A 27,933-nucleotide genomic window follows, 5' to 3' on the forward strand; every position below is an offset into this window, starting at 1 on the left:
ATGAAAACAGAAGAGCTGGTTTCTGTGCTGCACCTTGTTTTTATTTTGAAATTGATAGATGAAGCAACCAGCTTGCGACTGAAGGTGCCTTCTCTACCCATTCAGGCAGAAGATGACCCCGTCCTTGGGAAAGAAGCTGCAGGTAACTCCGGTCGCCAAGACTGGTTTGTCATCTTACCATGTTTCAGGACTCTGCGGGAATGGGCTGCAACAATAACAGACTGATTGCAGTTTGTTCTCCAATTTACCCTGTCTCTCTCTCTCTCTCTTCAGAAGTGGCTCTTTTGTTGTAGAAATGTAACTCTGGGAAGTTTTTTAATCGAAAAATGCTCAAGTGTTTCTCTCCTTAGCAAATCGAATTCGAACTCCTAACTGTTGAGAAGAGGAGTGAGGATAATATTGGATTTGGGGGTGGGCACGTCGGCCAGAGAAAGGCCGAGCCCTCACATGTTCGCCTTATATCTCTGTAGGCTGCTCTTTCGGTGACAAGCTGTACGCGCTCCGGGATACCTGGCACCCTGACTTGGGACAACCCTTTGGAATCATGCACTGCGTCGTTTGCCATTGCGAGCCGGTATGTTTCTAATGGCCATCGGATGGTTTTGTTTTATTTGGGACAAAGAACTCAATGCCACTCATTTTATACATTATTTACCTGTGTGTTGTGGGGGGCGGGGGAGGATCAAATGCATCCCTTTGCTTCCTGGGTTTCTATTGTGCCAACCGAGAATTCAGTTAACTTATTTTACTGTCTCCAAATGTAATCTCCCTAGTCCATTCAGTATTGTCAGTAGATCAAATGTAATAATTCTTTGCTATATTCGCACCATCATATCTCCCTGGAACGCACACAATCTGTGGCATCTTCTGTACATCCCTTAACCAATAAGATCTACTTTACTGCTGTAGGGTCACCTTACAATATTCTTTACAACATAGCAGGTTTCCTAGTCTAGAATCTCCGTTATGGTCTTCATATAATACGATTTTCTTCTCCTTTATGATATGTGAGCTCTTTTCCCATAGCCTTGGCGGTATTCATTCGTTGTGGCCTAGAGTCTGCTTCACAGAATTCGTGGTATGGGGTATAGTCAGAAGTCAATGCCTGGCTTGCGTTTTCTGTGAATCAATAGAAGGAAATGTGCAGCGGCTCTGAACTATTCGACAAGTTCCCCTGTAGGGTTTTTTTTCCAGTAACCAGGGAGCTGAGCCACACACTGCATGCCCCATGAGGCCACGAATTAACAAATCCTAATTTTCCACTACATTTAACATAAACCAATTCTACTCGGCAACCTTTCTGACCACCGTCTGCAAATTACCTACAATTATCTGAGGTATTACTTCCGCATTAACAAGAGATTGGGAGCTCTAAGGAGACCAGTACACATTTCAGATTTTAGTAAAATGCCCACCTCCTCATTTTTAATCGTGTAGGTACAGTCTGATTGGATTCCAACCCCCCCACCCCGCCACACCCCCTCCCCAACCACCACCGTCCCTCCTCCCGGATACGTGTGTATTTGAATAACAAACGTGTTAACTATATTGCTATTAATCAGGATTGAGTTGTTTATTGGGTAAATCTTGTTATCAGGAATTATGGAACCGGACAGCAAATAAATCGATGCAAGGATATCCTTTCGGTAAATAAGGCGGTTTTCTCCTTTTGAATATGAGTGGCATCATCACTTCGTATGTGAGATCTCCCTAGACCATTCGGTGTTGTCAGTAGATCCAATATTGGGAGGCGTTAGATTCCATTGTTTGCAATCGGGTTATTTTTTGGCTATTTCAAACAACAAAAATATGATTTGTGTTTCAAATCTTTACCTTTTAAAGCAAATAAATCGAAGAGGCAAAGTTAATGGCAAAGTAAACTGCAGAAATATTAAACACGACTGTCCCGAGCTGCCCTGTCGTGCCCCTGTTTTATTGCCCGGACACTGCTGCAGAACCTGCCTGAAAGGTGAGCTTTTTAACCCTGATCAGTTGACAAGATCTTACCTTACAGAGCGTTTCCAGACAGCGCCAACAACCCTCCCTTTCTATCGGCAGACAACGCCAGCAGCTTCAGGAAGAAACCAGAGGAGATATTCGATGGATTTGAACATGTTCCTCTTGAAAAAGAGGACAATCTGCAAAAAAGCCCCAATGATCGTTCCTACATCACCTCTGAGGATATTTCAATGGACGACAGTAGAACAGGTAAAATACTAAACACCCAAACTAAAGCAGAAAACTGCAGATGCTGGAGATCTGGAAGATAAACTGTAGGGGAAGCTCAGCAGGTCTGGCAGCACCTATGGAGAGTTCATACCGGACTGGAAACACTCATTCTGTTTCTCCCCTCTGCTGCCAGACCTGCTGAGTTTCTCCAGCACTTTCGGTTTTTGTGATAATAGTAAATACTCTTTGTTTGGACAATAACCCAAGTGTGTAGTAATAGTGTGATGCTTGTGCTGGAGAATTCATTCAGCTTGTTGCCCTCTGTAGATTTTGTAGCCTTGCTCACAACATCTGGACGATCGCCAGCATCCAAAGGAGTGGCTAAGGCTCGACTTACTCTGGTCAGATCGAACCTCATCTTCGCCATTCATTATGAAAGGTATTTTCAATAGGGGAGAGGGTGTGAGGGAGGGGATATTATGGAAAGGGAGAGGAAGGAGGTCATACTGTTCTCCAGCAGCTCTAACAGCTTCTCACAACATTTGTGGATGCCCACCCTGTCAATATAAACATAAAAACGGGCTGTACTTGGGCCTATCTAGGTACTTTATGTACCCTTTTTAAAAAGTTGGTCGGATATCTTTTGAATGTTAGCAATGAGTCGTTGCTCCCCTTCCTCCACCCTGTAGTATTAAACTGAGCTGAGTAATGGGGATATACTTAAAGCCTCATGTACCAAGCTCCTTTGATTGTATCCAGAGGTGACCTGGTTGACACTCTGTAGATAGCCCAATACAGTTTCCAGTGTCAGTTAAAATAACTGAAGGAACACATAGAATCTGAGAGTCAGCATATATTCTTTCACTTCACACAACCCTCTGAAAATATGGAAAGACAACCACAACCCATCTCCCTTGCTCAATAACAGATTCTGCTTTTGCCAACAACTCTAACCTCTCACTGGCCAAATGCAGCTGAATTGTACCTGCTCATTGTTTTTCCTTTAAAATTATCTTGACAATTATCACTTTGTCCATCACCAAAATTTCCTCTTCCCATCTCTATGACATTAAGTGTCTCTGGGGCCAGGGAAAGCTGAGCAAAGTAGAATGGTCAAAACTTGAGATGAGTTGGTAAAATAGGCCGTAATAAAGATTTAACTCTTAATGGGAGTGAGAAAGGAAAATCACCATAGAACAGCATTTAGAACTGCTTCTCATTGTGCTGGTCTCCAATTACAATGGCACTGTTTCCATCCATGGCAAAGATTAACATGGTGGGACAGTGATAATACAAGAGCTGTATACACAAGCTCACATCAGGGGGTAAAATGCTAATTTTTTGCTGAAATTAAGAATTGTTATCTTCACGAAGAATTTCTTACAAGCAGGGCATCATTTGCGAGTTAAGTATTTTGGGCTTTACAATCTGTAAAAAGATAAGATTGGAATAGGAGGGTGACATGTGACATTAATGAAAGACACAATTACAGTTGGAGAAAAGGGATTCGGGAAGGTGGTTTTAATTTTCACCTGAACTGGGAGAGTCAAAACAGTTTAAGTAATAAAGGCAACGGATTTCTAAAAGGTACTAGCCAGTTTTCTAGAACAAAAGCAAAATATTGTGTATGTTGGAAATCTAAAATAAAAACAGAAGATCCTTGAAAGTCGCTTGAGGCACAAATGGAGAGCAAAACAGGGTTAATGTTTTAGGCTGGTGACCTTTTCCATGTTCTATCAATGGGTCATCCACCCAAAACATTAACTTTATTTCCATTTCCACAGATCCTGGCAATGTTGCTGAATGTTGCAGTTGCTCAGCCTTCTAGATCTACATTAAACTGCACAAGGAAACAGGTCATACTACATTCAGTGATGAGTAACAAAACAAATTAACTAACAATGAGACCATAATGTGACTGAATTTAATGTGAAATGGAGAAATAGGAGTCACAAACAGATATTAAATTTAAGTGAGACAAACTTCAAAGTGATTTGAAATGCACAGAGAGCAGTTACATGTGCAACTTTTAATGAGTAAACCTCTAGACAAGCAGTGGAATGTATTCAAGTAAGTATTTGCTATGATATAAAATGGACATGCCCTAAAAGATATTTCTCTGTGCAGTTAAGCAATCATCATGAACAAATTTATCAAATTAAAAGAAAAGACTTACAGGCAGATTAGAAATTCAACAGGGAGAATTATAAAAATTAGCAAAGGAGTTAAAAAGAAAGTAATATGAGATATAAAAAAACAAAAATAAATAAGATGCAACTCAAAATCAAAACTAACAACAAAAGCATTAGAAATATATTAAATGAAAACTGTGGATGGGAAGTTTGAAAATAAAGTTGAATTATAATGGACAATAATGAAACTGTCAAAATGAACACTTTGTATCCACTTTCACAGTGAGGAAGAACATGAGGAAAATTCTGGTGGATCTAACAAATATTTTTATATGTGAGAATGGGAAAATCAGACTCTTTATGATAGACAAGTCAGCAGGACCCGATGAGCCCTAACCCGTCATAACAAAAAAAAGGAATTTAAAGATGTTTTAGTCACAATTCTCTAAAATTGCTTTGATTTAGGAATAGTGCCATTGCATTGGAAAATTGCAATTGTCACTTCAATATTTTAGAAGGGCGAAAGGGAGGGAGAAACCAACTACTTGCAGATGCAACAATTTAACACGTCTGTGGAAGTTTACTGGACTCTATCCTCAGGGGTAGAGCAAATGAGTATTTGAACAAATATAAGTTGATCAAGAAGAAACTAGTTTTATGAAGAGTAGGTCATCTTTGATTGAAGGACTTTCTGACTAGGGAATTCAGGTGAGCATGTCACTCACATGTGCATTGGGAAATACCACAAATTATTGGTTAAATGGATTCACAGAACATATTTGATAAGGTTTTACACATGTGATTACTAGCTATTGTAAGTAATCATGTGTCAAGGATTGGCAATTGGGTGGGGATAAGAGATAGAATGTAGAGTTAAAGGCTTTTGCCCTTGTTGACAGGATGAGTGAATTTCGTATAAAGCCTCAATAATGCACTAATGTAGCCTCAATTTCTGTATTAATTTTTTGGATGAAGGACTAGTGTTGCCAATCCAAGTTTTCAGATGCCACTGAATTAGACAGCAGAGTAAGAGATTTGAATAGTTGCAAAAAGTTGTGCATGACCATCAACAGAGTAAGTCAGTAGATGAAAATATGACAGATGCAAAAAAAAAATGAGAGGCTTCCTATTTTGGATTTGTGAAAGACAAATCAAAACATTTTCTTAAAACATCTCTTAATATGTGTTACGTACGAACACAAGAATTTAACTATTTTTTACACAAATCACTAGCAGCTAATGTGCAATAACAACTTAAAAGGCACAGAGTATGTCATGGAATGCAGACTTTACCTGACTTGAAGTAGCTGGGTTGTCTTGTAAGGAAATGTTGGACAGGCAATGCTGGAGGTAGAGAACTAAGAGCCGAGTTGATTGAAACACATCCAATCGTAGGCATCATAACATGGTAGACATTGAAAGGATTTTCCTCTTGTCAGAGACACATGAACTAAGACCACTGTTTAAAAATAGGAGGTCACCATTAAGAGAAACTTTCTCACTGAGAGTTAGGTGTCTTTAGATCTCTTGTTCTGAAAAGGTGGTGGAAGCAGACACTTCGAATATTTTTAAGTTGGGGGTAGTTAGATTCTTGGTAAGCAAGAGAAGGAAAGCTTGTTGGGAGTGGGAGGTGGGGGTGCGGGTTGGTGAGTGTAGGTGGACATGCGGAGGAATAAGATCAGCTATAATCTTATTGAATAACAGAGCAAGCTTGAGGGGCTAAGTGCCCTCTTTCTGTTCTTCAATTGTATGTTGGTGTGTTCATAATGTTATCTCAAGGGGGAAAGATTACAAAAGTGAAGTTATTCTTTCATTATATAGAACCTTAATTAGATGTTAAGTAAGGTGGTGCATTCTGTTCTCAGGACTGCACATTAAGAAAGATATAACATACTTGCAGAAGGTATATCATGTTTTGATCAGAATATATAAATAGTTTAAAAGAAAAATGGAAGACTTGCATTTTACAGTGTCTTTCATAACCTTAGGTCATCCCAAAATGCTTTTGAGTCATTTAAATACCATTTGAAGTATAACCACAGTTGTGATAAAGAATTGAATTCCGAGAACAGGTCGCATCAATTTGGTTTGTAAATATTTTCCAGTCAACCTGTTTGGAAAAGTTATGACACACCACTGGAGCAGATCCACGAACACAAAAATATCTTATTTATGAATTTGTCACCCCTAAACTCAATTTCTTCGATGTCTCTCTTATCAGCCTCCCATATCCTGCAAATTTTGACACTTACTTGCCCATGTTCCATACTGCTTTCTATTTACTCATTGCTGTAAGTCTCATTGACATTCCATCCCAGAATCTGAAAATTAAAATACTCACCCTTCCCTATTTGAACTATATTACATTCCCTTTCACACCCTTCAGCACCCCTGCTTTACATTTTTGTCCATCTGTCCTTCATCCTAGCACTGAACACAGTGTCTTTAACTGTCTTTGGAATTACTCCATAAATCACTTTCCCCTGTCTACTAAATTTAAATACCTTCTCAAAACTTACTTTTCAAAAATGATTTTTTTGCTTAACTCTCCACTCAATACCACAACCCAAATTCTTCAATTCCCCTTTGTTCCTTTCGTTCCCCCTCATGCAAAGTACTGTCAAAACTTTTTGATGTTAAAAGTTTCTTTCTGTTCTGGCTATAAGTGTTTTCTGCAAAATTAGCTTCAACAGTCTTTAATAAGCTCCCTATGGAGCCAAATCAACCAGATTTTGCAGAAGAATGATCAATCTTATAAAATCAGATTAGGACAGTAGTTATGCCAATTTCCTTTTACAGCCTTAGTCCAGTCTATTTGTAGTCGTGAAATCTCACTCATATTGTTTATCTTACTGTGCCCATCCAGCTACTTTTTCCATGATGCAAGGATTCATTCTTCACCTGCTTTAATTATTCACTCACTCCACAATGACACCATCCTGAGTAGAATCTCAGTTTCAATGTGTGCCAATGAAATTCAACTCCATTCCAGTCTTCTTGTCATTGATACTAAGACTATCGCTATCCTTTTTTGATTGCTTGTTTGACATCAATTTCTTGTTGAGTCAAATGACGAGAACATAGCTTTTTATCCCATGCCCAGTTTGTGACTAAAGATTCATTCACTTCGAGAACAGTGCTTGCTTATGCCCCTGCCTTTTCATCCTGCCCTATCATTTAGGTGAGGTGATGGCCTAATGGTATTATCGCAGGACTGTTGTTCCAGAGATCCAGGTAGCATTCTGGGGACCTGTGTTTGAACTCACCATAGCAGATGGTAGAACTTGAATTCAATAACAATCTGGACTTAAGAGTCTAATGATGACCAAGAATCCATTGTCGATAATTGGGAAAATCCATTTGGTTCACGAGTGTCCATTAGAAAAGGAATCTGCCAACCTTACCTGCTCTGGACTACATGTGACTCCAGACCTAAAGCAATGTGCTTGACTCTTAACTGCCTTTGGCATGAGCAGTAAATGCTTGCCCAGCCAGCAATGCCCTCATCATGTGAATGAGTGAGAAAAAGATCCTAATCCATTCTTCCATCACCATCAGGATCTATTTATCTGTTTTCTTCATTAATATCCTCAAATCCAGTTTAGACAAATGTTTCAACTGAATGAGGCCTCCATGATTTCTGCTGTCTTTGTATTAAATCACACATGCCTATTATCCCTGTTTTTGCCAAGTTCTGTTCTGTCCTTGCATGCTATCAAATTGAGTTTAATAATTTGGTTCTCATTTTTATATTCTGCATTGTCTTGCATCCCATTACTTGAGTTATTCTCTACAGCCAAATGTCCCTATCTGAGAACCATGGTGATTTACAGACAGGAGGAAGTCAATCTCTTACCCATGTTGGCTCTACATTGACTGATTCAAAAATAATCTTAATGCTCTGCATAATGCCCATAGCTCTGTATTTTAAACTCTTCAAATGATTTGTACAATTTTCACTTAAAAATTACTGATACCTAGGTCAAAACATACCATTTTCAATTAAATCTCAGGTTAAAGAAATGTCTCTTAACCATTAGTCTCAATTTCTTCATTATGTTTTAATAGATTAAATATCACTACCCTATTAAAGGAAATCAACCTTTCCTTTTTGTTCTATCAAAACCTCATTGTTTACTTCCTTTGGATGTGAAGTAGCACCTGTTGCAAACATTGTTTGATTCTAATTTTTCTGGTTGCCCGCTGTCGGAGCCTTCAGCGTATTTAAACAGAAAATGACCCACAGTAGCACAGCAAGGTCCACAAAGAAAATAGTTTAATGAGAACTGTGAAATTGTCACAGTTCTACATGCACAGATTTTGTATTTGTTCTAATTTTATTTTAGTACAAACTGATGAAGCAACAGAACATAAATTAGCCACTATGCAAACTTGGTACTGAGGCTATTTGAATTGTGCTATAACGTGTATGTTTTATATTTCTATTTAATAAAACTAACCTCTCAATAAGGACTTCAGCACATTCCCATCCTACAAATGTTCCACCAGTATGTATCTGTTAATTTTATTAGCATTAACCCAAGTATTGAACCAACTGGAGGATTACAATGTGTTATTAATACATATCCACCAAGAAGGACTAAAAGTTGTGCACCTGGCACTATTGATGGATACAAGTTTTAATTTCTAAAGCATTGACTCACTGTTTCATACCAAAAGGAAGATGATAAGAATTAAGGGAACCATGTCAATATGGTCTGCTATTAACTAATAAATAGAAAAGTGGTCATTAAAGAAATCTATCTGAATAATCTAAAAATTACCCATTCTCTGTTCATTAGACTCAGCTGTCCTATCAGGGTTAGCTTTCGGGATCGTGATGGTAATGTTTTATTTGAACATCCTGTCCACAAGACATCTTCTCCACAAAACAATCTGGTAAGCTACATGTCAGTGTTCATCAAGACCAAATAGATGTTCTAATGTTTATGCTCTGATTCACGTATCTGGCTGTGTTTGTAGATCTGTGGCATGTGGAGGAATGTGCATAAACCTTACATCAGGCTCCTCAAATCTGATCAGCTCCATGTTGCACTGATGACACAACTCCAATCAGATGTTAGCATCCAAGGCAAGATTGTCAAACACAGAGCACTTTTCGCCGGTAGGTTGTAACACTCAAACAAAAGCCCAAAAACAACCTTTTCCATCCTAGTTAATTGAATGATGGACAGAATTGTGCAACTTGATATACTGAACCAGATTTTATTTCCTCAGAAACATTTAGCTCTGTTCTGGCTTCACCGAACCTCGATCGCTCAGGACTGGGTGGGATTGCCATGCTGACACTGAGTGACATTGAGAATAACTTACACTTCATCATCATGTTTGAGGGTTTGTTGAGGAGGAGTACAAAAGGTAAAAGCATTTACCTAAATTTTGGGTGATATATTGAATTCAAATTTTAGCTCAAAATACTGGTAGGAGCTTTATAACTTCCCATCATGGTATAATCCTACATCAAAGCATCCAAAATTGTATGAAATGCAGAAGATACCTGTCAATATGTTTTTCTGTACAAATTGGAGATTTTGCACTATCATGTTTAGGTTTTGGTAGCTATGTCTGATTTACTACTTCTCCATGTTGTGACTTTGTCTAATTGATAAAGCGAACTGCAAGCACCCACTTTATCACTACTTAACCTTGTGGACATTTTTTGCTCACGGTTCTGTTGATCCCTTGCAGATCATAGCATGGTGCCCGTGCGAGTGCAGCTGCTTTACAGAAACCAACCACTGAGAGAAGTCAGAGCCAACATAACAACTCGTGTAAGACTTTACCAAATATTCACAGCGTACGTTTGAAACAAAACATGCCAGGTTTAGGCTGAAGTGTAGGAATTATAGTCTGGAAATTCTGAATCCATTATCCAATTTCCAGAAAGCCTTTGACAAGGTGCTGCACAGGAGGCTTTTAAATAAGATAAGAGCCCATTGTATTAGAGGCAACTTACTGGCATGGATAGTGGATTGACTGCCTGACAGAAGGCAGAGAGTTGGAATAAAGCATCATTTTCAGGATGGCAGTGATGACCAGTGGGGTTCTACAGGAGTCTGTGTGAGGACCACAACTATTCATTTTATACATTAACAATCTGGATAAATGAAATGAAGGCATTGTTACTAAGTTTGCAGATGACAGAAAGGTGGAGGGACAGGTAGTGTTGAGGAAGTGAGGAGACTGCAGAAGGACATGGGCACGGTAGGAGAGTGGGCCAAGAAGTGGCAGATTCAATACGATGTGACACAAGGTGAGGTTATACATTTGGTAGGAAGAATAGAGGTGTAGACCATATTCTAAACAAGGGACGGCTTTGGAGATCTGAAGTACAAAGGGACCTTGGAGTCCTAACTTAGGATTTTCTTAAGGTTAACTTGCAGGTTCATTTGGGAGTCAAATGCAATGTTAGCATTAATTTTGAGAGATCGATAATACTTGGACAGGGATGTACTGTTAAGTCTGTATAAGACTCTGGTCAGATTGCATTTGGAATATTGCGAGTGTTTTAGGCCCCATAATCTAAGGAAGGATGTCCAGGATTTTGAGGGGCTACAAGAATGATCCCATGGATGAAGGGCTTATTATATGAGGGGATGGTTGAGGACTTAGGATCTGTACTTGACGGAGTTTAGAAGGATGGGGTGGGGGGTGTGATCTGATTAAAACTTATAGAATACTGACAGGCTAGGTAGCGTAGATGTGGAGAATATGTTTCCACTAGTAGGAGAGACTATGACCTGAGGACACAGCCTTATCTTGAAAGGACAACACTTTAGAACTGAGAAGAGGTGGACTGTTTTCAGTCAAAGGGGAGTTAAAGCTGTGGAACTCATTGCCACAGAGGGCTGTGAAGGGCAAGTCAGTGAGTAAGACAGAGACAGATAGGTTCTTGATTAGTAAGGAAATCAAAGGTTACAGAGAGGAGACAGGAGAATGGGGTGAAGAAACATATCGGCCACAATGGAATAGTGATGAAGACTCAATGTTAAATGGCCTAATTCTGTTCCTATATCTTATAGCCTTATTATGTGAGTGGTAATACATACACAATGCTTTTCATTGTACTTGCATGTCCATCAGACACATCACTGATTTATGGTGAGAATCAAAAGTCTAATTATGTTACATAAAAATCTATCCTTAGATTCAACCTGGTCCTGGTGCTGCATTGAACTAACTTTGGTAATAAATCTGAGGTCATTTTTGGTATGAATGTTTACTTGAATAATACTTAAGACTGTTCTATCAATGCTTTCAATAAGCTCCATTTTTATTACAAGACCTCAATCACAATAATGTCATTATTTTATACAAAATTCAGAAAAATATCTTTCTCCTTTCATCCAGGACTCTGATTTTGCTGAAGTGCTGACTGATCTCAGTGACAAAGAGATGTTCTTGCTTTCACGTGGCCAGCTAGAAATTGCCCTAGAGACTGAGGGCAGAAATCCAGATCGTATTTCAGGATTCATCACAGGCAAGAAAACGTGTGATAGTAAGTGGAAAATCTAGTTATATGGAAACTACTTAATACTTGAAATTCTGCAGTAGGTGACCCACTGAATTCTACAGTAGCTTGAAAGAAAAAGTTTTGGAAGTGCTGCTAAAATTGTACAAAGGCCAGTCGCATAGTTTTGCCAGATTTGCTGAGGCTCTCCAGTCAAAGTTACAGCAGCCAAGCATAGAATTCCCCTTGCTCTTAGACACTATTTATTTTACAGATGTGATATCATGTTACATCACGTTATAACTATATAATAATAGTTACTTATTATAAATGATGTATCATTTTCATGTCTTATAAATTTGGAGACAGAATTGTAACAATTGCTCACTATGTTCCAGGGCACTAGATATAGAAATGATTCTTGACACATAACCTAATTTATTGCCTATGGTCTTATTGGACAAGAAATATCATTCTGTCATCTCTATTCATCCCAAATAATGTCCCTAGTCGAATGAACTAATCCAATTAATAAGCCACAATCAAAACTCGCAATCTGAACCTTTCCGGAGTAAGTAACAGAATGTCTTGGAATGTATCAAAATAATGAAGATCAGCACCATTTCATATAATTCTCATCACCATCTTCTATTCACTCTTCAGAGTTTTAACTTTTTCAATTTAATATATGAATGTCCTGCAGTGGAGAGATACTTTCACAACTTTCCATTGGAACTAGCTTGGGTCCTGACTCTAGGTTTTCACTGTTATCATTAGTTGCTTTGATATTGCACTTTGAAAAATATTAGAGAATACAACTCTTGATGTGTCTGCCCCATGGGCTGGCATTATTGGGTGTCCTATCAGTAGTCCCAAAATAAAGTAACAGTTTTGCCATTCTTTAATGTAAATATGTCCTTGAAGAAGTTAAGACAAGAGACTGTACGCCTACCACGCGGAAAGTTCGAGTTAACTTTTCAGAAGGGTATAATCTCCTGAAGAAGAATCACTGGCTCTAAAACATTAACTCTGATTTCTCTGCATAGATGCTGCCAGACCCAGTGAGTTTTTCTGCAATTTCTGTTTTTGTTTCTGATTTCCAGCATCCACAATTCTTTCTTTATTTTTGCTTGTGTTTATATAGTGTTTTTCATATTCTAATGCATTTTGTAATAGTAAATCAGTACTGAAATATAACAATTCTTGTTTGTAAACAAACTGGCAATCAATGCAAAAATGAATCCTAACTTTGATTATTTTTCAAAATCTCTCTCCTTTCATGGGAGAAAGTCTGGAGAATTTTTTGGCCATACTGCAGGATGGATCTCTCCATCAAAACCAAAATTAAGTAATGGATGGAGGTTCACAGAAGAACAATGAACAGGAAAAATAACTTGCAGTCACAGAAGTTTACCCCCAATTAATTTAAAAATTCTTGCATGATCCAAATTAGTTCAATGCTTTTAAACAATCTTCAACTGTAGTACACTTCTGTATGTTTGTACATCAATCTTTGAATATACTCAGTATGATTTAAATAAAACAAAACTGATTTTAAATTCTTTCCACTAGCTATTCAGAGTGTACTATCGGGTGGAAATGCTCTTACACCAACCAAAACTGGTGCTGTTGGCTCAGCAAAATTTACTTTGCATGATAACGGTACTCTAGAATTCCAGGTAAAAACAAAATTCTGTGTTTTGTTCCTTTTTATTGTCTAAGAAGCGGCATTTTAAAAAACTGAAAAGAGAGTTTTCTAATGACGTGGATTCTCCCTTTAATTTTGTAATGTATTTCCTGTGTTGTTTATAGAAAGATCATTAGCATTCACTTTATTTATTCTTTCAAATTTAATTGAAGATGTTTCTAAGTATTTGAATATAACTAAGTAAAAGCGTCACAGGAAATAATCATGACAAGCTGTTGTTCCACGATAGGTACAAGTAGCTGGTACAACCAGTGAAGTCATAGGACTCACAATTGAAACTAAACCACGGCGGAAGAACAAACGCAATATTTTGCATGACATAACTTCTGACTACAGGAATAGTTTTGTAAGTACTTTTGAAAAGGTGCAGCCATTGATTAACAATTGTTGGTGCTTCAAATTCTAACTTCCTCTTTTGTGATTTTAGGCAAGTGGAGTTAGCAACAGGCTGAATGCTAGAGACATACATATGCTGTTGCAGAATGAACTTTTTATCAATATTGCAACAAAGGACTATGAAGAAGGAGAGTTAAGAGGACAAATCAATTCTTTACTCTACAGTGGTCTTCAAGCAAGATACCATGGTAAAGAAAATGAAATCTTACCTTATAAACATCTCCAGCTGTTCAATTGAGAGCAGACAACTGGGAGGCACTTACTAGCAGCCATGAATTCAAAGCAATGAATATAATCAGTTTGAAATTTTATACAAAGGTACATTTATTACAGGAATCCTGTGATATAAGATTTTTTAAAAACTGCAAATGCTGTAATCAGGAATACTCTGCATTTGATTCATGTTGCTTTAACAAAAGTAACAAAAAATGTAACCTCGAATGAGACAGCCTTTCCTTGATTGCGGGAAATAATATTAAAAGCTTTGATAAGGCATCATGTGGAAGTGCAGAAGCTGGTTAGCATCTGTTCAGAAAGGTTAAACCGCACTTAACTAAATTACTGGATTTCTAATGAGAAAGTTACAATTCTGCTGAATAAAAGACTATTATTTTTATCATTATGATCAATTTGGATTCTGTAAAGGCATTTTATATAGTCCCACATGACACACTCTGATTCATTTTATGCTACATGGTTAAGCATTGTGCTGCACTGAGAATGGGCAAAAGTTAGCCAACAAATGGAAGGTGGTATATACAGGGAAATGAAATTACTAACCAGCTTTCGCTGGAGTCCCACAGATCTGTGTCACTGTTCTTGCTGTTTAAAGCTTTTATTGAAAAATGTGGAAATGGATGGTTATGGAAGCCTATCGATGTCAATGTTAAAAGCCAATATGCAATAATCCAAAAAAGATCTCAGCAGACTGGTAAATAGGCAGAAGGTGGCAGAAGCATTCAACATAAGAAAGTGCACTATAATGAGTTTGAGTAAAAGAAGTGCAGGACATTGATGAGAAAACTTTTAGAATACCACATCAGCTCTGGTTGCCCTTCTATAGGAAGGATGTAAACTCGAGAGGGTGCAGAAAGATTTACAAGGATGTGCCTGGGACTGGAGGGTTTGCATTATGGCAAGGGGCTGAATAGGCTATGGCTTTTTTCCCAGAGCGTCGGAGGTGGAGGGATGACCCTATAGAAGATCATAAAATCATACGGGGCATGGATAGGGTGAATATCCAGGGTCTTTTCCCAAGGCTGGGGGAGTCCAAAACTGGAGTGCATAGATTTAAGGTGACAGCAGAAAGATTTAAAAGAGACCAGAGAGGTAACTTTATCACACAGAGGGTGGTGCGTGTATGGAAAAGGCAGCCAGAGGAAGTGGTGGACGTGGGTACAATTACAACATTTAAAAGGCATCTGGATGAGTGCATGAATAGGAAGGATTTAGGCAGATATAGGACAAATGCTGGTAAGTGGGAGTAGGTCAGACTGGGATGTCTGGTTATCATAGACAGTTGGATTGAAATGTCTGTTTCCATGCTGTATGACTTTATGGTTCTATGATTCAAATAAGAATGTTGACAACATATTAAATGGTAAAATAGAACAAAAATCTGGGGATGCTGGAATTCTGAAACAAGAACAGAAATTGCTGGAGCACCTGTTGGGCGAAAACAGAGTTAATGTTTTGAGTCCGGTGACTCTTCATCAGAGCTCTATCTCGAGTAATTTCTGTTTTGTAATTAAATAGTAATATGTTTTAAGTAACAGATCAAAAAATAGAACCTAGTACTTTTGTGAATGGATCATTGAAGCAAAAACAGTAACACGTATTTGTCTCGTCTTTTTAGCAAAAATAAACAGATCATTTGACCATCAGCAGTTCAAAGACAACCTGGTAATTAAAGAAAACATTCAGTTATGGAATTGGGAAGTCAAAAGAGATTATTTTGCAGTTATATTTTATTTTAATGAGAAGGCACCTGGAGTGCAATGTTCAGTTTTTGTTTCTGTATTACACAAAGAACTTCAAATTATAGTATTACTTTATTCTAGCAAAGGCCTACAAGTTGTGTTCCTAAATTTAGGGTTAAGTTACAAGAAAAGATTATCTACCTTGAGTCTTGATTTTCTTGAGAAGAACACGAAGACTCCTTTGAAACTTTAGACATTTTCACATTAATGTAGAATTAAATTCAGGAAAATTACCATTTTGTGGTACAGCTCAAAGTTGAGGGTGTCAGAAGGAAACAAAGGATTTCAGCAAAACATTTTCAATGGAAGATGATAGAAACATGGAATAGATTATCAGCAGGGAGAGGTGAAATAGAGCAATATGACATTTTAAAAAATGGGCTGGATGAATTTCTGTTCGTAAGGATGTTTCAGAGCTACTATTTCACAGTCAGAAACCAGATGGTAGGTTTCAGCAACTTGTTGAATATATTGACTTTTTTGTTGAAATTGTCTTGCATCATGCACAGTTAACTCTTAAAGAAAGCAGATTTGTGTGTTCTGACAAAAGGCTTAATCAGAATGCATATAGTTATGGAAGTCTTTTAATGAGCCTGTAATGGGTTCTCTTTAGCAATCAGTTTTGATGTGGTCATAAACCTTAACATTACTATGCTTTTCTTTCAGATACTACAAAATCTATGCTGTTTTTATAGAATGTAGCATCATTATAGCACAGAAGAAAGTCCTGCGGCCCACTGAGATTGGGCTCGCTCTCTGCAAGAACAACTTAGCTAACCTCAGTCTCCTGCTGGTTTCCTTTGCGCTTTAGGCTTCTTCACTTCAAGTGCTTATCCTATTCTATTTTAAAAGCTAACATTGAATCTCTTTAACATTGTGTTCCTGATTCTAAGCACCCTTTGTGTAAAAATCTATTCCCTCTTGTTATTTTTGGGGTTTTTATGCCAATCACTTTTAAGTCAATGTCCTCTGATTCCTTGTCCTTCTGCTAATGGGAACAGTTTCTCCCTATCTTCTCTGTCTGGACCCTTCATCATTTTGAACACGCCTATTAAAAATTCTCTTTTTTTTTGTCTTCTCTAAGGGGAACAACCCCAGTTTCTCCAATCAAATCATGTAACTGAAGTTTCCTCATTGCAGGAACCATTCTTGTAAACCCTTTTGGCATTTTGTGTTTCTTTATTTGGTGTCTTTCTTTTTGTGCTTACTGATTGTGTGCCCTGATTTTAGTTCTGGTGACAGGCCCTAGCCTCCACAATAGAAGCTGCAAAGTTCAATGTGCTGGTGATCAGACTCAACGTGAAATACTAATATAAGGAACCTGTCCTTTGCAGAGCTTCCAGTTCCTCTGGCTGGGCAATTTGTGGTGCCCCCTATAAAGACTGCCTCGGCAGGACATGCGTGGGTATCCTTGGATGAACATTGCCACCTGCATTATGAGATACTTGTGGCAGGGCTCAGCAAAGCTGAAGATATTACAATTAATGCACATCTCCATGGATTTGCTGAGATTGGGGAAATGGATGATAACAGTGGGGAACACAAACGCCTCCTTAAAGGCTTTTATGGATCAGAGGTACAGCACTGTTTAAATATTATTTTAAATTTTTGAAGGAAAATACCATGTAATTGGGAGAGAGGAGATTTGACTAGAGTTGGAACTCTCATAGGTTCAGAACGTTATTCAACAACAGTAACAGAGTGCAATTAATATTTTAAATTATTCTTTTGATTCTTGATCAGTTCTAATTTTGCTGATCTCAGTTTGGGCAGTGGTTCAGATGTTAATATTGACTAAGCATCCATAAAAGAGCCAAATTTGCTCAAGTTCCAAATCTAGATCCAGCACAGTGCAAGAAAAATCAGTCGTAGATAACTGTTGAGAACGGATTCGAGCCATGAAACACTTGCCAGGACTCTTAATTCTCACATTAGTAAACAAAGATCTTTAGGTTCTTGAAGAATCATACCAAGCCCAGGTGAACAGCTTCAGAAGAGGATAAAAGAAATATGAATGAGAAAGCAGAAACTGTTCTATTTCAACAGTAAATTAATGTGTTTCTCATTTGTCTTATGATACTAACGATAATTCTAATTCTGTTATAAAGTGACTGGGCCTTTGGTTCTGATCATCTACATATATACTTTAGCCTCTGCAAATAGAATGGCCTGGATTTATGCCACTTAGGTAGGTCCATCAAAAAATTTCCCAACCTGGCCATCCAACCTTTAAACCAATGGTTTAAAGGGCTCCAGTAGACAAAATCTTCATTCTCAGGTGATATGGATAGGATCAAGTCAGCTACATGACCTTAGAAGCAGATCCTAGGGAGCTCATTGGGCAGGCAAGTTGGTTACAAGGCCTGCCTTGGTTTTATGGGTTTTTCTTCCCCCAGTTGTTTTAACAGCTGTTAGGCCTTCGACTTCTCACCCTTCATACCCCTGCACATCCTAAGCCATCTCTCATAGCCTCTCCATGCCAAGGAATGTTCCTCTCCAATGATCCAGCATGCTCCTGTGCCACCACCATTGCCACTCACTCAGTACCTGTTGTGGACAGACTTCAAGAGCCATGTAGAGATGAACCTAATAAACTAATACAGCTATTATTCATACACACTTGACGGTGAAAACATCTTAACTTCATGAAACCCATTCAAAGCTATTGTGCTCAATCCCTATAACAACAAATTCCAAACTCACAAAGAGATTGAGCCTTAAACTGTCCATTTAACCCAGGGCCCTGTGCAAAAATAATTGTAGATTTTTTAAATTCAGCCAAGTATTCATAGTGACATAATACCCCATGGAAAATGTCAGCAAAGGACTTACTCACCTTATATCAACGGATGGGAATTTTTTTGTAGCCCACAGTGTTGATCTGGCAATCAAAGTAGTCTAGCAGATGTTTTACTAACTCTCAGTGACAACATAACCCTGATTGATTCAACCTTTCCCAAAAGACCATATTTACTCCATCTCACACCTCATTTTAATGACCACAGCTCTTACCTTTATATGATCATGTTCAAATGAGACATGTATGATTCCTAAATAGGGCAATTGTTTTTCACGTTTCCTTTCTGCAAAATCATTTACATCAACCTAGGATTTGGAATAATTAATTTGTGACAGTTCTAAATTTCAAAGTACCACAACTAATCATTGGTCATGCTTTGACATGCTGATATTTTTCTCAATTGACCTAATGAATTTACTTCGTTATGGTTATTTAGGCTCAAGGAATCTTAAAGGATATCAGCACTGACCTTCTAAGACATCTTAACAGAGGAACTGCATTTATACAAGTTAGCACGAAGCTTAATCCCAAAGGAGAAATACGAGGCCCGGTATGTAAAAAAAAATTGCCTGTATTCTTCAAAATGTGAACAATGTATAGAAGAACATTGTTACGGCAGATTAAAGAAACATCAGCTTAAAGAAGTATCCACAATGTTTAACAAGTCATTGACTCTTCCTCAAATTTTAGTACAATCTTCAGTAATTCAGTAAAATCCTAGCTAATGACTCTTGCAAAAGTCACTCATTTATGTATAATTGATAATAAGGTAATGTAGATATATTTTACAAAGGCTCTGTTCTGTAATACGATCACTGAAATATCTTACCATGAAAATCTATATTTAAATAAAGCAAGCAGCTGGATAAAGTCACTTTTTCCAAGTGATTGAATAAGCTCATTTTGATCATGATATATATTGTGAATCTTCTACTGATAGGGTTCAAATTTCAAAATTATTGTTGGTCTTATTGAAACTATCATTCTCTTCAGGTGCTAATTCAAAACGAGTGTGAATCGAAAGGATTTGTTATACCTAAAGAAACTGATTATGAAGAAAGCCTCTTTCAGGAAATTAAACCTGATCCAGAGGAGTTGAAGAAGGATCCAAATTCATGTTTTTTTGAAGGGCAGCAGCGAGCACATGGGTCTCAATGGACACCAAACTATGACCGGAAGTGCTCCATCTGTAGTTGCCAGGTGACAATGAAAGTCAGCTTGAGTGATGCAAAGAATTAGTTCTTATTTATTTTGATTCATTTTAGCCAAACCCAATTCATTCAACTTGTGCGCATTTTGCTTCTATTTCAGAAAAGGACTGTAATATGTGACCCTATCATCTGTGTTCCTCTGAACTGTTCAGAAATCATTCATGTTGAAGATAAATGTTGTCCTGTTTGCAAAGGTATAATTTACACTGGTTGGAAGTGACATGCTAGGCATGATAACAGTAACTGTCAATGCTGAGTACAACAGAGAAAAAGAAATATCTGGACTCTTGTAATTTATCTATTTATTTAAATATTAATCAATACTCCACAATCAATTACATTTTGGATTTTTTTCATTAGTTATTCCATGAGTTTCTCCTGCAATCGATTATTTAGTCCTTCTACGAAATTAAAATGCAAGTATTTTAGAAACTGTGTCTGCCAACATTATATTTTTAGCCTGTATAATCTTACTAAAAATTGGAGCATATTTATGTCCAGTAGCAGAATTTGTGTACTTGTAGCGAAGCAGTCATGTGACTTGTAACATCAAATAGAAAGTCACTGAAAGGAGTGGTTTGTCAAACAAATGGTGGTGTTCAAATGGTAGTTCTGACGAAGGGTCACTGGTCCCAAAACGTTAACTCTGATTTTTTTCTTCACAGATGCTGCCAGACCTGCTGAGCTTTTCCAGCAAATTACGTTTTCTTTCCCCCTGATTTACAGCATCCGCAGTTCTTTTGGTTTTTATTTAGGTGGTATTCATAGATTTAAAATCATGATTTAGTTTAATTACTTTGCATATCTACATAGTATAACTTAATTAAGTACTTTATCTTGCACACTATTGCGACTTTAGTATTCAAAGTTCAACTGCGATGTGTGCTGCCACATAATATGCTGACTTAGTGAACACTCACTGGGGAATAAAAATAGAATCTATATTAACACAAAATGATATGACAACCAGGGGATGCAATTCATTTCATAGCTCTCCAAATCGTTTTTATTAGACTACAGTAATAAGATTGATATTTATTTGGTTTTGATATTGTTTAATGTCATCCTGACAGATAAAGCAGAAACAAAAGTTTTAAAGAAAACACAAGTCGAGCAGGTTGAAGGTAAACTGCTAATATAATTTGATTATAAAATTAATGTATTAATTTTAATCAAGGTTATGCTGGTGTTAAGTAAACAATTAATATTTATTGAGGCAACAGCAGAAAACTGCAAAGTAATTAGGACTAATATGGGGAATTAATGTTTGAAGCAGTGAAAGGTATAGGGCTCTTGGACAGTGAACTAGTGGAATTGTCTTTTTTAAGAAAGTAAGAATCATGCAGGACCATGCAGTCTCTCAGGGCTACTCTGATATTCTATAAAATCACAGCTTTTTTTTTAACTTCGATTCCATTATTCCTCTTCTTCCATCAGAGTCTCCATGTCCTCTTCTTCCATCAGAGTCTCCATGTCCCTCAGAGTCCAAAAATCGAATTGCCTTAGCTTCGGGTATACTCAGTGAACATTCCTAGTCCTCTATGGTGGAAAATTCCAAAACTATGCCATCTACTGAATGACAAACCTTTTCTTAAATGTCAGAAATCTCATGACACCAATTTATAGTGCAATAGGTTTATTTGAAAACACAAGCTTTCAAACCCTCACTCCTTCTTCAGTCTAACATGATGATCTGTATCCTAAAATTATGCTCCCATGATCTAGACTCACCACTATGGAAACCAACTTCTCAGTGCCCTATCCTTTCAAGCTCCGTCCTCAGAATCTTATAAATTTTAATTAAATCACCTCCCATTCTTTTATACTCCAAAGACGATAGGCCCAATCAACTCATTCATTGATCTCAAAAAACCTTTGCATTGCAGGGATCAATCTAGTGAACTTGCATTGAACCTCAATACAAGCATAACTCCTTAGCTAAGGAAACCAAAACTGTACACAGTACCCCAAATATGGTCTCACTAAAGCCCTGTATAATCCTACCAAGTCTTCCATACTCTGGTACTCTATCCCCTTGGAACAAAGGACAACTCTTCCCCTTCCTAACTGTTTATCATTCCTGCATTCTAACTTGTACATATGCATTAACACCCAAATCTCTCCGAACATTGGCAAAAATTTGCTTTCCCACTCTTCCATCAGAGTGAATTAACTGACGTTTCTCTATATTATATGCTGACTGTCAATTCTTTGCCTACTCACTGAACCCTGTTCATATCATTTCACAGCCTCATTGTGTCCTCTGCCCATTTCCAATCCAACCTAGTTTATGTTCTCAGTAATCTTAAATACATTACTCAGCATTTCCATCCAAGTCATTCGTACAGATTGTGAATAACAGAGGTTGTTGGCAATTCACTAATTACAATTTGCCAGCTTGAAACTGCTTATTTCTTTCTAGTGTTTGCTTTCTGACAATTAGCCAGTCCTCCATCCAATGTAATAAATTACTTAAACTCCATGAGTCCTTATCTTGTGTAATAACATTTATGTAGTACTGAATGTCTTTTGAAAATCCAGATAAATTCCATTCACTGCCTCTCCTTTATTTAACCTGTTATCCATATCATCACCTCCTTAATAATAACTTTTATCATTTCTCTAACGACTGATATCAGGCTAAGAGTCTGTAGGTCCTTATTTTACTATCTCCCAACATTCTTGAATACTCTTGTTTGCGATCATCCAATCACTGTGGCTGCTCTATATCCTAGTGATACTACCAAAATGCTTGTCATGAAGCATTCCATGGGCAAGATTTCATTGGTGATGGTGGGAGAGCAGCATGTCGACAGCCAAGGTCAAACCAGCCTCACTAGCTTAGAAGCTCTGATCCTGTTCTGTGACCCTAGCCAATTAACTACTTGGCACTCAGGCTCCTATCCTTTCAGCTCCTAGAGCAGCCAACCAATCAAAGGGCTAGCTGCTCTTCTGTTCTAGCAGGAGCAGTGGTCATTCTGAGATTGTGCCTGGCCTAATCCTGCAACCTCGATCTGAGAGATAAAAGTCACTGGGACTTGTTAGATAAGGCCCATTGAGGGTGTGTTCATTGGTTAGGATGGGTGGAATGAAGTATTTACAAACAGCAACTGTTACTACAAGGGGGCTGTCTGTGGCCCATATGGAGCCTGCAGGGTGGCCCTCAGTTTCACTGAGAAGTTTCCCCTTATGCCAATAGGAAGAGTTCCTTAAGTAGCTTTTAAGTTGGATCAGTGTGGGAAGACTGTCCTGGAAATACTGTTCTCGTCATTGAAACAATTCCGTTGCGCCATGAAGCAATGGGCCAAATTCTTCCTACTTCATCTTTTGCTTTGTTTCAGTCAATATTTTTTCCATCATATGTTTTAGTTTGTTGATTAATAAACAGGTCAACATTTGCAAGTCCCAAAGGATGGTGCAATGGACAGGTAGCAAATGGGCAAAGTTAGTCTGTAGTACCTACATGGTGAATCTCTAAACTACACCTTAGGGGAAGGTGGAGTATAAATGCCAGCCTCCTCTCTTCTTCTTGATCCCATCTGGGCAGAATCAAGCCAGTCTCCAATGGCAAAATACTCTTGTTATTCACATATATTTTCCCAATGACCCAAACATTAGCACAGGGATGGGAACAGGTTACAAAGCTGATGTTATGTTCAAAGAGCAATGCTTTATCATCCTGGGATTACTTTACAGGAAGGCAAAATAAATACATTTCCAAATTGTGAGAAGACTCTGAAATTAATTCTAGAAAGTTTCAGCAACAACTTCTAGGAGTTTTATTTTATAGACCTACGCAAAAAGAATAGTAAAAGCCTCTACTGTAGTTTTGCAGTGATCCGAGAGAGACCAAATAAAGCTTCAGTTCTTCTGATAAACTATCCAACTCATTATATTTCAGGTTGCTATTTTGATGGGGACAAGAAATGGCATCCTGCTGGGACTACCTGGCACCCATTTGTGCCACCCTTTGGCTATGTGAAGTGTGCAGTGTGCACTTGTAAGGTAGGGAGCCCTCTTCTGACTCTTACAAGCTTTTATAAACCTGATGAGGATTTGGCCAATAAAAAAGAGAACTCTATCTTTAGAATATTTTGAAAGATTAAGTCAATGACCTTACTAATTATTCTGACTTCAGCAGCGTCTACCTGGTGAACATAATGATGATGTCATTCTTCTGAGCTGCTCCTGCTCAGCTGCTATCACGTTAAAGAAAGTATGGCAGGAACTCCTTTTACATTTGTCATCAGCATTCAAGTGTTCTACTAAAGTGCAGGATATTGGTGATATAATGAAATGTGAAGACGTTTGGACGTACAATGTGCAATGTTGCAGTGGTTAAAAAACCTATAAATTAAGCTAAGGGGAGACAACACACCAGGACCCTGAGGCTATATTACGCTATTACTCTACAACCTGGGATTCTGAAGTAATTAAAGGAAATGCAGAAGCCCTGGGAAATATATCCCAGTACTCCATTAAGTGTATGTCTTTGGGAGTATTGAAGAGTAGCAATGTATTTTAATTTTTCAGAAAATAAAATTGGACTATTCCAGGTAAATTGTGGTAAGTAGTTATTTGAATATATTAATTCGAAATGAAATGAACAAGCGTGTAGATTGTGAGAGTAATAATTTTATGAAAAAAAAGCAAAATAATTCAAATTATGTCTGAACGTTTTTGATATATGTGGCAATTATCATAAAGGTTATGTTTACTTTGATAATTTTTCTTATATTTCATTCATAGGGTGCTACTGGGGAAGTTCACTGTGAGAAGGTTCAATGCCCTCATCTACCATGTAGTCAACCTGTTAGAAAGAATGCATCAGATTGCTGCAAAGAGTGCCCAGGTTATTAATTTATTCAGATTTAATTTTCTACCATCTTTTATGTAACTTAGAAAAAGACTTGCATTTAAGTAGAAAATTTTCCAACCACAGGAGATCTCAAAATGTTTTGTAGCTGATAAGTTACTTTTGAACTGTCGTTACTGTTTCAATAAAAGAATTTTAAAGGGCCTATCAACTGAGATTTGAATTAATTAAGTAAAACTGTTTAATGGTTACTGAATGAACATTTGCTCAAATATGATTGACAGGCAACATCAGCAACATAATAAAACGTACCCCAAAGTACCCACATACATTGCCCATCTTGAATAAACTGTACATTTTTGTGGACCCTGAACTTTCTTCTGAAATTTGCTTTTTTACCACAGTTACAGAGGTTACCCCTTTTGACCATACAGACATGATGCAGGCTGATGGGCCCAGGCCCTGCAAATTTGGGCGTCATACATATACGAGCAATAATAAATGGCATCCTGAAGTTCCTCCGTTTGGGGAAATGAAATGCATTACTTGCTGGTGTGATGTAGGTATTCTATTTAACATTAAGAATTGTATACCTCAGACCACATCAAAAGTGCTGATATTGCTTGAAATGTTGATTTACTATCAGAGAATTTATGAAAATGGTATTTTGTATCAAAGGCATATATTTGTTCAATTTGTTTGAAGAGTAAGATAATGAATTATATAGTTCTACAATTTTCTGTGAGATGTCTAAGTATAATGCAAGTTCTATGCAATAAGCTCTTCAAGAATGCTTTTTGCTAGTTCTGTAAGTTAGTTCAATAATCAGAAACAATTGGTAGAAATAATAACTGGACAAAGATATATTACAGCTTCAGTGCACAGTGTCAATCTGAAAAGGAAGGGCATTGTTTCAGTTCCCACTTTATTCAGTTCCTGAGATTAGCCAAACTAGTTTCTGAAGACACAAAATAACACACCATCCTCGCTGAAAAAGAGAGGAAATCAAAAACAGAACCACTCTTGTACCTTTTTCTAGCTGTATTGGTAGAAACCCTGGAGAGGACTGACTCATAACTTTAGCTGGTATCTATCTTCAACTAACAGGAAAAAGAAAACCAGAGGGTAATGATGCTCTAAAAATTTCACTGTTTCTAAGCTAGTTGAAATGCAGTATTTTTGTACATTATTTTTGACATTTATTGAGAAAAGGTTCAGAAAAAAGTCTTTCAATAGACATTTCATGCTACAGTTCACAGTCAATGAAGTGCTTTTGAAGTGTAATCATTGTTGTAAAGAGAAATGTAGGAACTAATTAATGCAGAGCACAATTCCACAAAAAGCAAAGAGCAGGATCATTTGTCTTGGTAAAAATCAGGGGAGAAATCAGTAAATCTTGTCACAATAAATTGCACAGTATGTGCACAAATCTTGCACAGTAAATCAATAAGTAATGCCATGGTGTCAGTTAAATTCAGTTGAGAAGATAAACAGATCCTAGATTAACAATTTATCTGAAAGACAGCTTGTGGAAAAATTCAGCGCTCTTTCAGTACTGCACTTACAATGCACTTAAGTCTCTGGAGCCAGATTTAAATCAACAATTCTCTGATTCCATTGCAATAGTGCTACTGCTGAGCCAAAATTGTTAATGATTTTGTTAGACATGCAACTAAGAATAAAAGTGGAACCACTTAATGTAACTTATTAAACAGTGCAAGGATACAGCAAAACCCAATAATTGTGTTTTGTTTTGACATTTTAGGAAGGATCCACAAAGTGCCAACGAGAGAAGTGCCCAGTACTAACATGTGAGAACATTGTAAAGCAACGACACAAGTGTTGTCCAGAGTGTGAAGGTAAAGTTCAGCTTATTTGAAGCCAATTGTATTCCGTTAAACACTTCTGAAGCCACATTATGGGAGCTTGAGTCAGAAAAGTGCCGGACTGATAATTGAGAGCATGCAAGACAACATGGGCTCAGTCCACTTCACTTTGCACCCAGAGGAAGTTTGCAATAGATACAAAGGCTGGTGAGCTCTGGTATTGCTTGTTCACTTCATGTATGGAGAATATAATATAGTGATTCTTCCTGGTATTGAACCTTTGTTCAATAACTTTCTGTCACAATAATGGACTACAAATTGTGAGACACCACTGATCACACTGACTGTAACTTGGGAAGGCCAGTTGTGTAAAAGAATGAGTCACAATGACCTTGAAAGTCATAGGTAGTACTGCCTATGCCTTTGTAGAGATTTAAGTTGTACATGATGCAGGTCACATGACTCTGCCATAATCCTTTGCTTTGGCACTTGTGGAGCAACAACATATTAAATGTATTTCAGAATATTCTATGTACATTATTCATCAGAGATAAACAGAGAACCAATGACTTTGGCTATAAATCAAAGGATCCAGTGAATAGATAGTCTTTAATCTTTCTAATTGCTGAATTTATCATATTTTATTTTTCAAGGGGTAGGAATAATGTCACAGGAAGAAATGGAACTTGTGGTTTACTTTGCATAACTGCCTGCAGGATAAACCACATTGCTATTTCTCAGATCTATCTATGAGCTATCTAAGCTGTTAGAAGACAGGCCAAGACATACCATTCATCTAATTCATAAATGCCTTTGAAGTAGTACAGGAGCCAAGAGTTTCTCTTGATGAGGTGTTGGAAGAACAACTCCGGAAGAGTTGAAATGCGAGCACTGAAATTAGTCTGTTTCTCAATCTGTCATTAATAATGGTCTGCTTAATGTTTTTGGCTAGGTACCTTTAAATATTACCTACAGCACTCCTTTTCCAGTACATTAAGTACCTATTGTATCTTTAGATCTGACTTCATATTATGATGAAGATGGAGAGAAGTTAAAAAGCCGAAAGAAGGGGAAAAATAGCTGGGGTTCCAAACCATAGTTGGACTCATCTTTTCTGAAGGCCTTGCACACATCAATGGACAGAGTATGCATGTGATATGCAGTACGCAATGATGTCTTCTTCATTTGCTCAATCTGGGGCTTTAAGAACTTCATTTGAAAGCCCAATGAAGAAAAATGGTTAATTTAAACACACCCAGCAGATTCAGTGTTTGGTGCAGTTAATCAAAGGAAAACCAAGATGTTGAACACCATCAGCAAGTCTGTGATTTGCCCTTCATACGGAATTCATAATTGTTTACCTCATTCTCTGGTCCTTGTTTGAAGGAACATTGTCACAACCTGCAAGAATCCTATTAGTTACAT

General features: G+C 37.6%; 1 protein-coding gene across 1 annotated transcript; it reads left to right on the plus strand.

The window, feature by feature from the left end:
* chrd (chordin) lies at positions 1 to 27,933 on the plus strand. The gene is made up of 23 exons (XM_048542327.1): positions 1 to 142; positions 471 to 574; positions 1,843 to 1,991; positions 2,078 to 2,208; positions 2,497 to 2,608; positions 9,104 to 9,200; positions 9,285 to 9,426; positions 9,540 to 9,680; positions 10,011 to 10,093; positions 11,673 to 11,820; positions 13,345 to 13,451; positions 13,710 to 13,826; positions 13,908 to 14,064; positions 17,190 to 17,431; positions 19,092 to 19,205; positions 19,649 to 19,855; positions 19,967 to 20,060; positions 20,940 to 20,990; positions 23,768 to 23,871; positions 24,616 to 24,718; positions 25,087 to 25,241; positions 26,448 to 26,541; positions 27,525 to 27,933. Exons 1-23 carry the CDS (start codon positions 1 to 3, stop codon positions 27,605 to 27,607), a joined length of 2,877 nt encoding a protein of 958 aa, XP_048398284.1. The 3' UTR covers positions 27,608 to 27,933.

Source organism: Stegostoma tigrinum, chromosome 14 (assembly GCF_030684315.1).
Source record: "Stegostoma tigrinum isolate sSteTig4 chromosome 14, sSteTig4.hap1, whole genome shotgun sequence".
NCBI classification, from domain to species: Eukaryota; Metazoa; Chordata; class Chondrichthyes; order Orectolobiformes; family Stegostomatidae; genus Stegostoma; species Stegostoma tigrinum.